A 10,428-nucleotide genomic window follows, 5' to 3' on the forward strand; every position below is an offset into this window, starting at 1 on the left:
TTTATCCACTGAGCAAAGGCCTGGAAGCATTTCTTCTGCTCCGCTTGGTGCGCAGCTATTCCAGAGTCGAGTGGCGGGGGCTGCCGTGACTCACGGCTCTGGAAGAGGAGAAGCGCGTCTCCCAGAGGGAGGGGGAGAGAGACACTTTGGCTCCCATGGGTGCTGGAAAGAAACAACCGCTCCCTCCCCACGGAAAAGGCCGTCTTGCCTGCTCACAAAGTGCTGCGGGGAAAGAGCGTTCAGAGAGACTAGCGAGTGAGTTAGTGGGAAGAGAGGCAGAGGGCTGTCCTGCCCTCCAGCTTGCAACCAGGAAAGACCCGAGATCAAAGGAAAACGGTTCAGGAGGGAAGAGGAAACGCTCAAGCTCCTCACGTTCCAGGCCTATCTAGCTCAGTATTGTCCACACTGACTGGCAGCAGAGGCTCTCCAGGGTTTCAGGCAGGGGATGGGACCCCTTGCATGCACAGCAGATTCTCTATATTGGCTGCCGCAAATGAGGAAAGATGCCCTGCATGGGGGGCTTCGCTTTGGGGGTGCCTGGCTGGCTGCTGTGGGGCCACGATGATGGCCTGGATGAGCCAGCTGCCCCAGGGTTCTTTGGATAATGATAATAATAATAATTTCTTATTTATACCCTGATCATCTGGCTGGGTTTCCCCAGCCACTCTGGGTGGTTCCCAACAGAATACTACTACTGATAATAATAGAGCAATAAAACATCAAACATTAAAAGCTTCCCTAAACAGGGCTGCCTTCAGATGTCTTCTAAAAGTCGGGGAGTTGTTTATTTCCTTGGCATCTGATGAGAGGGTGTTCCACAGGGCAGGCGCCACCACCGAGAAGGCCCTCTGCCTGCTTCCCTGCAACCTCACTTCTTGCAGGCAGGGAACTGCCAGACGGCCCTCAGGAGAGGGACCCCGGTGTCCGGGCTGAATGATGGGAGTGGAGAGGCTCCTTCAGGGATACTGGGCTGTTTGGGGCTTTCAAGGTCAGCACTGACCCTTTGAATTGTGCTCAGAAACATCCTGGGATGTCCTTATCCATTTAAGAAATCTTTCAAAAACAAGCTTTGCCTGGGAATCCAAGCGCCACACCCGCCTCTGGATCCGGCCGGCTTCCAGAACCACATTTCGCAAAGGGCAAAGTGTTCCAGGGGCAGGAGCTGCCTGTGGGCGGAGGGGGCCGAGAGAGGCCACTTCCACTAGCAGACTGACCGCTCCCTGAGCCTGCCAGCTCATGCCAGGCACTGCCATGATACGGACCTCTTGCAAGACCGTGAAACAGCAAAACAAGATTTGCAAGTTGTGTTTTGAGAACCGAAGGGGAACGGGAGCTCTCTGGGGCCCCTCCGGCAGAAACACAGACACCAAACAGCCAATTCCAGGTTTATTCTGCTCGTAAACTTAAAACTGGGTTATAAAGCACGTTTTTTTATTTTAAAAAAAGGAGAAGAAAATGAAAGAATGGCTGCAGCTCGTTTGTTCTGGCTCTGACCAACTGCTGGTGATATTATGGAGGCGGCCGACACAGCCTCCCGAGAGATTCTCAGAAGGGTCACACAAACGGGATGCTTTAGCTCCAAGGCTGAGGCAACAAATTCCACCTGGGAGGGAAATGGGTGTGCGGAGAATTTGGAAGCAAAGATTAGCCTGACTCCCTCCAGATGTTGCTGGAATGGAGTTCCCATCAGCATCCCAGAATATCGGCTGTGTGGTAACATCCTGGGGGATGAATGGACGCAGATCACCTCCTGCTCGCCAAACATCCCTGGGAAGTACCTGGGGGGCAATGGGCTGAGGGGAAGGCTGAACAAGAGAGACAGTAGCAGAGGGAGGCTGGAAGACTAAACTCCAGCTGAAGAGGTATGTTCCCACAGGTGTGATGGGAGCCCAGGTGGAACCAGCAGAATTCCCTTGCCCGGCGATACCTTTTCATCCAACCCCGCTCCCCAAAAACTGAACCCGGAGCTGAAGTTGCCTTCGACAAGTCCCATTTCCTAATAAAAAGAAAGCTACATCGTTTAATCCTGACACTCTGAGTGGAAAGCCTCGCTCGTCCTCTCCGTTACTGTCGTTCCAAAGGCTGGCAAGGCGTTTCTCTTGCCAAAACGATTCCAAAAAACAAAAAGGGGAAGAGGCGAAGTCGAATCGCCCCTCCAAAAGGTTACCTGGATTCTCAAATTAAGAGCTAAACTGTGTGTGTGCGCTCGGGGGAGACGCTTTAAACACTCATTTCTAATAACTGGAACTTAAAAGCAAAAAGAGACAAAAACTTGAGGCCGGTGGCTTGCGTCTCCCCCGAGGTGCGTGGAAACAGAGGGACCTAAGAGTTTCTTTTGTGGGTGAAGAGGGACGGCAGACCAGCCTTCTTGGCCTGGCACTTGAGTCCGGGGCGCCCTCTTCGCCTCCTCACTGCTTGGCTGCCTGGCGCCCGGGCTTCTTCTCCTGCTGTCCTCCTCGGCCGCTGCCGGGGATCCCCCCTCGTCCACGGCCGCCAAACACACCTGGGGGGGGGGGGAGAAGAAAAGAGGAAGGGGCTGAGCTCAGGGGAACCCCTTTGCCACTCACCCAGCCACTCTGGGCGGCTCCCAACCGAATATTAAAAACACAATACAGCATTAAACCTTAAAAACTTCCCAACACAGGGCTGCCTTCAGGTGTCTGCCACAGGGGCTGGATTAAATCGACCGGCAGGCCAGATTAGGCCCCCGGTATGGAGTTTGGGCATGCCTGGCTTATGAATAAGACTGTGGCGTCTTTATTCTCTTAGGAGGGATTCAAGGGGACTTACCAGGAAAATATTAGAACACATTTCCATCTGAAGAAGCCAGACTGAATTGTGTCTTTTCTGAAGAAACTCAAACGAGTTTGCAACGAGGGGAATGCCCTCTGCTAAGTGGGGAAACTTGCTCGCACGAGTTAGGAAGGATGTTAATAAACAACATATCAAGGCCGGGAGCCCCCTGAAGTGGGAGATTCCCCTGCAGCCCCCCGAGCTCCGGAGAGGGGCTCACCCCGGCCGGTGCCGCCGACTCCGCGCCCCTTCTGCTGCTTCTGCTGCTGCATCCCGCCGCGGCCTCTCCCCTTGGACACCACCTCCTCCTTGACCATGTCGATGATCTCGTCCGGGATGCGAAGGTACTTGATGGTGCTCCCGCGGATGTAGCACTCGGGCATCCGCCAGAACTTGTCTCCGTCCTGCCCAAGAGAAAAGAAAGAACGGGGGAAACCAGGACCAAAACAGATTAAAAAAGAAGAAGTCTCAAGACAGAAATAGAATGAAAAGAGCGAGTTTGATAATACAGTGATATCTTGGTTCCCAAATGCCTTGGTTCTCAAACTCCAAAAACCTGGAAGTGTTCTGGTTCTCGTGCGATTTTTGGAAGCAGAACAACCAATGCGGCTGTCGGCTATTATTTCCAGGGTGCCTGCACCAATCACGCCTTGGTTTTCAAACATTTCAGAAGTCACACAGACTTCTGGAACGGATTAAGTTTGGCGCTTTTGTTTTTGCTCTTTATTTTGCCTTTTTGTTTTTGAGTCATTTTCGCTTCATTTGTTTTTGTGACTGATTGATTGATTGTGTGACTGTGGAAATGGATAAAAGCCCCCCATCCAAACAATAACTGTCATCAGTGCAGGTAAGAATTTTTTTTAAAAAAATTTTATCCTCTACAATACTGTCCTTTTTATTTTATTGTACAGTGCATTGATTATTGCATTCACTTTATGGATCAATGGTCTTGTTAGATAGTAAAATTCCCGTTAAATGGCTGTTTTAGGGGTTGTTTTTTAAAGTCTGGAACGGATTAATGCGTTCTGCATTACTTTCTATGGGAAAGAAGCCGCCTTGGTTTTGGAACGCTTTGGAACGGACTTCCGGAATGGATTAAGTCTGAGAACCAAGGGATCAATGGACTGCTCTCTCCCTATCTTTCTTCCTTTGAACGTTTTCCTGCCCAACTGGAGGCAATCGCAGGCAGGCTGCCTCCAGCCCCTTTGTTTCGGAAGCTTCTTACTTCTTGTTGCAAAACCGGCTGACACAAACGCTGCCTTTTTACAGCTTAAGGGGAAACCCCATTTCTAATCCTGCCCCCAGTGTGGTTTCTGCCAACCTGCTTAGCTCTGCGCTAACATTTACCTCCCTCTCTTCGGGAGGAGAAGTTTTGTGCAAAAATGGCTCCTCCCTGCTGAGCTGAAAAATAAAAGGAGTTTTCCCCCACCTGCTTGCGACTGAAGTCTCGCCAAGGCCAGAGCCCGGCCCTCCCATCTCCCAGAAGGTTGGGCTGGAAGGCAGTGCCACCTAATGGACAGCGGGCAAACAGCACCCCACCAAAAGGCCGAAAAGGGATGCTGGTTTGCAAGGCAGTGTGGCGCAGGGGTTAGAGCAGGGCTTCCCAAATCTGTGAGAGCGCTCCCTGGGATGGCGGGATTGTGCTAAGAGGCCCCTAATGGGCTGGCGCCAAAGGTTTGGATGACCCTCAGACTGGGTTTTTTCTGCTTTTAACTTACTTTATTGAACTTTAAAAAATAGCAACACAAAATGAAAATTATCCATAACATCCATTGCCTGCTCTCAAACTTCTGCACCACACTTTTGGAATAAAAATCTGCTCGTGCCAGTCATTCTCAAAATTATTATTATGGATAAGAAATACATTGGAAAACAAAAGGAGCAGCTCCTAGCTCTGCTGGATTTACAATGTAGAGCACAACTGCCTTATAAAATGGCCATTTGGAAAGTATTAAGCCATGCAGTGCATCAGTCCCAAAATAAAATGATAAATGAGCCTCTTACATATGTACCTTAAGTAGGTATACAAGCACAGGGAGAAGTGTGAGCTTGCAGTATCACTTGAAGCTCTCATTTTGAAGATAACAGCAATAATACGTACCCTGGAGGTGCAGATGACTTCGCGCAGGTTGATGTTCATCCAGTTATCACAGCTGACCAGGTGACCATTGTAAGTCTCCCCATTCTTCAGCTCCACCAGCTGGAAAGAGAAGGCGGGAGATTAGATGAAGGAAGTGGCCACCCAGAGCAGCAGGATATTGGGGGAAACACCTGGGGCCCTCCAGGTGTCGGGCAACAACCCCCCTCCGCATACCAAAAACACCTCCCGGATCTAAAGAGGCATTTCCCTCCTCTCTCACACAAAAGGAGGCCTTTGGGGCAACATTTGACACCCCCACAGCCCTTGCTTTGCCCTCCCAAAGCCCAGGACAGTGGGACCTTGCTTCCCAAATGCCTAAAAACCCCAAAAGTGTTCCGGTTCCTCAGCGTTTTTCGGAAGCCAAACATCTGATGTCAACGATTGTTTCCGAGGCGCCTGCGCCAATCAGAACCCGTGCCTTGGTTTCCGAACGGTTTCCGAAAACAAAAACGCAAAATAAAGAGCAAAAACAAAAGTGCCAAACCTAATCCGTTCCAGGTGTCCGTTTGACTTCTGAATTGTTCAAAAACCAAGGCGCAGCTTCTGATTGGTGCAAGTGTCCCGGAAACAAGAGCTGACAGCCGCATCGGAGGTTCGGCTTCTAAATTTTTATCGAAAACTGGAAAACTTACTTCTGTGTGTTTGAGAACCAAAGCATTTGAGAACCAAGGTCCTGCTGTATACCCCACCTTTCCCTCCCAGGAGTTCAAGGCAGCACTCATAGTCTTTACACGGCAGGCTAGTCCAAGAGGAGGGATTTGAAGCCTGGTTCCCCAGGTTTCAGTTCAACACTCTAACTGCTACACATCCCTGTCTCTGGTTTGGTTCCAGATTAGTCTCTTCCCCCCCGAAAGCCAGTTTTCTGTATGCAGGGATTTAAAAATGAATAAAATGGGAGGTGCCTCCAGCCACAGTCTGAAATTGTACCGCTCAGCAGCGCGTCAGCCTCCTCCTCTGCAGTTGGACTGAAGGCTAGACGCGCCCCGGACTCACCATGGGGTGGTTCTGCGCCGTCTTCAGCAAGGAGAGCGGAAGCTGCAAGAGGAGGGCAAATTGGGCAGGTTGAGAAACACACCTGGCAGGTAAAGGAGTCTTCACAGTCGAGCCAACCTTAATTGTTGCCGTGCTTTTCAGAACCTAAGCAGAGCCCTGCTGGATCAAGCCAAAGGGTCCTGCCCTCACACTGCCCACCCAGACACCCCAAAGGGAAGCCCCCCAGCAGGACTTGAGCAGGCAGCCGCAACTCTCCCCACGCGAACCGCCCTGAGACCTCCGGGTATAGGGCAGTATACAAATTCAATAAATAAGAAGAATTGTGATTCCCAGCTGAACAGAACCCTCAGCTTACTGGGCATCTAGGGAGCGCAGCAGCCCCCATTTCCTTACCTTGGAGGGAGGGAAATAAGCCCCACTGCCTTCCTCTAGCAATCTTACCCCAGTAAAATCAATGGGGCTGACTGCTGAATGAATATCTGGAAGATGTGGGGAGGGAACCACTTTGGCTGTATCCAAGGGGGAGGCACACAAACACCCCCTTCATTGCTTCACACTAATGCTGCAATCTGGTAAATGCTCAATGGGTCTCATCCCTAAAGGAACCGGCTTACCTGGGAGGCGGGGAGGAGCGAACCCCTTTTGCTTGACCCAAGCCCCCTCCCCATGGGAAACCCCCACCTCCTTGGTTGACATTTGCACTGCCATCCGAAGCACATGCCTACTTTGGGCACACTCCATTGAGCTGAATGGGTCCTGCCCCTGAGCGACTCAGCTTCCCGGGGGCGGGGGAGCAGGAGGGAGCCCCCATTGCCTTATCTGGGGCGGGTGGAGAGAGGCCGCTCCATTGCCTTCCTCTCGCCCCCCAGGCACCCACGTAGCCCCCTCCCAGGACACTCCATTGAGCTGAATGGGTCCTGCCCCATAGCGACTCAGCTTCCCTGGGGCGGGGGAGCAGGAGGGAGCCCCCGTTGCCTTATCTGGGGTGGGGAGGGAGAGGCCGCTCCACTGCCTTCCTCTAGCCCCCCAGGGACCCACGTCGCCCCCTCCCAGGACACTCCATTGAGCTGAATGGGTCCTGCCCCTGAGCGACTCAGCTTCCCGGGGGCGGGGGAGCAGGAGGGAGTCCCCATTGCCTTATCTGGGGTGGGGAGGGAGAGGCCGCTCCACTGCCTTCCTCTAGCCCCCCAGGGACCCACGTCGCCCCCTCCCAGGACACTCCATTGAGCTGAATGGGTCCTGCCCCTGAGCGACTCAGCTTCCCGGGGGCGGGGGAGCAGGAGGGAGTCCCCATTGCCTTATCTGGGGTGGGGAGGGAGAGGCCGCTCCACTGCCTTCCTCTAGCCCCCCAGGGACCCACGTCGCCCCCTCCCAGGACACTCCATTGAGCTGAATGGGTCCTGCCCCTGAGCGACTCAGCTTCCCGGGGGCGGGGGAGCAGGAGGGAGCCCCCGTTGCCTTATCTGGGGTGGGGAGGGAGAGGCCGCTCCACTGCCTTCCTCTAGCCCCCCAGGGACCCACGTAGCCCCCTCCCAGGACACTCCATTGAGCTGAATGGGTCCTGCCCCTGAGCGACTCAGCTTCCCGGGGGCGGGGGAGCAGGAGGGAGTCCCCATTGCCTTATCTGGGGTGGGGAGGGAGAGGCTGCTCCACTGCCTTCCTCTAGCCCCCCAGGGACCCACGTTGCCCCCTCCCAGGACACTCCTTTGAGCTGAATGGGTCCTGCCCCATAGCCACTCCCCGTGTGAGCCCCCCCTGGTTTGACCTGGAGCGGAGAAGCCCCTCCCCGCGGGCTTACTCCCGAGTAGATCCCCCCCCCTCTGCCCAGCCTCACCATCTTCCTTCCCGCTCACGTTGCTGCTGCTTCTACTGCAGCTCCGCCGCCCCAGCAACGTCGACTTCCGCTTCCGGCTTCCGCCCGCCGAAGGCTTCGGCCTCAGCGCCCGTCCAATGGAGAGGCGGCCGTAAAGCGGCGGGGGGAGCGGCGCGCGCGACAGTGTCGCAAAGAGGCCGCGGGGCGGAGGGTCCGCTTTACCCAGCAGGCCCCGCGGCGGAGAAAGGAGCGCCTTGCCCACAATGCAGCGCGGCGGCCAAGGAGGAGCAAATAGGAAATAAATATTGGCCTCAGTTTATTTTGTGGTGCCGTGTTTCTTTAATAAAAAAACAACTAAAATAAAAATAAGCAATTTTCCCCCCTGAGCTCCTACTCATTTTCTTTTCTAAATACTTTTAAACTAAAACCACAATTACACTTTTAAGTGTGTTGCAAAAGGGAAAAAATATATGCACTAACTGTATCATTGTGTGTGGGTGATTTTCATAGTTGTTTTGGCTTTTTTGCAAGCGGCTTCCCATTGTTTTCTGCAGAAAAAGCAGGAAAATCATCATCATCATCATTTTTAATTTGTATACCGCCTTTCTATCTTACAATACTCAAGGCCCCTCTACCCTTTTCATAGCTCTGTGGTCCCTCTACCTCTGAGGCCCCTCTACCCTTTTCATAGCTCTGTGGCCCCTCTACACCTTTCTTGTTTCTGAGGCCCCTCTACCCTTTTCATAGCTCTGTGGCCCCTCTACCCCTGAGGCCCCTCTACCCCTTTCCTGCCTCTGAGGCCCCTCTACCCTTTTCTACCTCTGAGACGCCTCTACCCTTTTCATAGCTTTGTGGTTCCTATACCCCCTTGGGGCCCCTCTACCCTTTTCCTAGCTCTATGGCCGCTATATCCCCTTCCTGCCTCTGAGGCCCCTCTACCCTTTTCATAGCTCTGTGGCCTCTCTACCGTTTTCTACCTCTGAGACGCCTCTACCCTTTTCATAGCTCTGTGGCGCTTTCACCCCCTATTCTGCCCCCTGAGACCCCTCTACACTTTTCATAGCTCTATGGCCTCCTCTGCCCCATTCGACCTCTGAGGCCCCTCCACACTTTTCATAGCTCTGTGGCGCCTTCAGCCCAATTCTGCCCCCTGAGACCCCTCTACACTTTTCATAGCTCTATGGCCTCTTCTACCCCATTCTACCTCTGAGGCCCCTCTACACTTTTCATAGCTCTAAGGGGTAGAGCAGCCACAGAGCTATGAAAAGTGTAGAAGGGCCTGGGGGGGGCAGAGGGGCTATAGAGCTAGGAGACGGGTAGAGGGGCCGGGGGGGGGCAGAGTGGCCATAGAGCTAGGAGACGGGTAGAGGGGCCTGGGGGGGGCAGAGGGGCCATAGAGGTAGGAGAAGGGTAGAGGGGCCTCGGGGGGGGGCAGAGTGGCCATAGAGCTAGGAGACGGGTAGAGGGGCCTCGGGGGGGGGGGGGCAGAGTGGCCATAGAGCTAGGAGAAGGGTAGAGAGGCCTCGGGGGGGGGGGCAGAGGGGCCATAGAGGTAGGAGACGGGTAGAGAGGACTCGGGGGGGGGCAGAGGGGCCATAGAGCTAGGAGACGGGTAGACGGGCCTCGGGTGGGGCAGAGTGGCCATAGAGCTAGGAGAAGGGTAGAGGGGCCTCGGCGGGGGGGCAGAGGGGCCATAGAGGTAGGAGACGGGTAGAGGGGCCTCGGGGGGGGGGCAGAGTGGCCATAGAGCTAGGAGAAGGGTAGAGGGGCCTCGGGGGGGGGGCAGAGGGGCCATAGAGGTAGGAGACGGGTAGAGAGGCCTCGGGGGGGGGGCAGAGGGGCCATAGAGCTAGGAGACGGGTAGAGAGGCCTCGGGGGGGGGGCAGAGGGGCCATAGAGGTAGGAGACGGGTAGAGAGGACTCGGGGGGGGGGGCAGAGGGGCCATAGAGCTAGGAGACGGGTAGACGGGCCTCGGGTGGGGCAGAGTGGCCATAGAGCTAGGAGAAGGGTAGAGGGGCCTCGGCGGGGGGGGCAGAGGGGCCATAGAGGTAGGAGACGGGTAGAGGGGCCTCGGGGGGGGGGGCAGAGGGGCCATAGAGGTAGGAGACGGGTAGAGAGGACTCGGGGGGGGGGGCAGAGGGGCCATAGAGCTAGGAGAAGGGTAGAGGGGCCTCGGGTGGGGCAGCGTGGCCATAGAGCTAGGAGAAGGGTAGAGGGGCCTGGGGGGGGCAGAGTGGCCATAGAGCTAGGAGACGGGTAGAGGGGCCTCGGGGGGGGGGGCAGAGTGGCCATAGAGCTAGGAGAGGGGTAGAGAGGCCTCGGCGGGGGGGGCAGAGGGGCCATAGAGGTAGGAGATGGGTAGAGGGGCCTCGGGGGGGGGGGCAGAGTGGCCATAGAGCTAGGAGAAGGGTAGAGGGGCCTCGGCGGGGGGGCAGAGTGGCCATAGAGCTAGGAGACGGGTAGAGAGGACTCGGGGGGGGGGCAGAGGGGCCATAGAGCTAGGAGAAGGGTAGAGGGGCCTCGGGTGGGGCAGCGTGGCCATAGAGCTAGGAGAAGGGTAGAGGGGCCTGGGGGGGGCAGAGTGGCCATAGAGCTAGGAGACGGGTAGAGGGGCCTCGGGGGGGGGGCAGAGTGGCCATAGAGCTAGGAGAGGGGTAGAGAGGCCTCGGCGGGGGGGCAGAGGGGCCA

At 55.4% G+C, this 10,428-nt stretch overlaps 1 protein-coding gene across 1 annotated transcript; it reads right to left on the bottom strand.

Annotated features, from left to right (window-relative positions):
* Positions 1 to 1,373: 1,373 nt before the first annotated feature.
* Positions 1,374 to 7,879, bottom strand: LSM4 (LSM4 homolog, U6 small nuclear RNA and mRNA degradation associated). The gene is made up of 5 exons (XM_028713739.2): positions 7,761 to 7,879; positions 5,927 to 5,968; positions 4,895 to 4,993; positions 3,014 to 3,197; positions 1,374 to 2,503 (listed from the first exon to the last, which is right to left on the bottom strand). Exons 1-5 carry the CDS (start codon positions 7,761 to 7,763, stop codon positions 2,409 to 2,411), a joined length of 423 nt encoding a protein of 140 aa, XP_028569572.1. The 5' UTR covers positions 7,764 to 7,879; the 3' UTR covers positions 1,374 to 2,408.
* Between the last annotated feature and the right edge of the window lie 2,549 nt (positions 7,880 to 10,428).

The sequence above is a fragment of the Podarcis muralis genome, chromosome 18, assembly GCF_964188315.1.
Source record: "Podarcis muralis chromosome 18, rPodMur119.hap1.1, whole genome shotgun sequence".
Classification (NCBI taxonomy): domain Eukaryota; kingdom Metazoa; phylum Chordata; class Lepidosauria; order Squamata; family Lacertidae; genus Podarcis; species Podarcis muralis.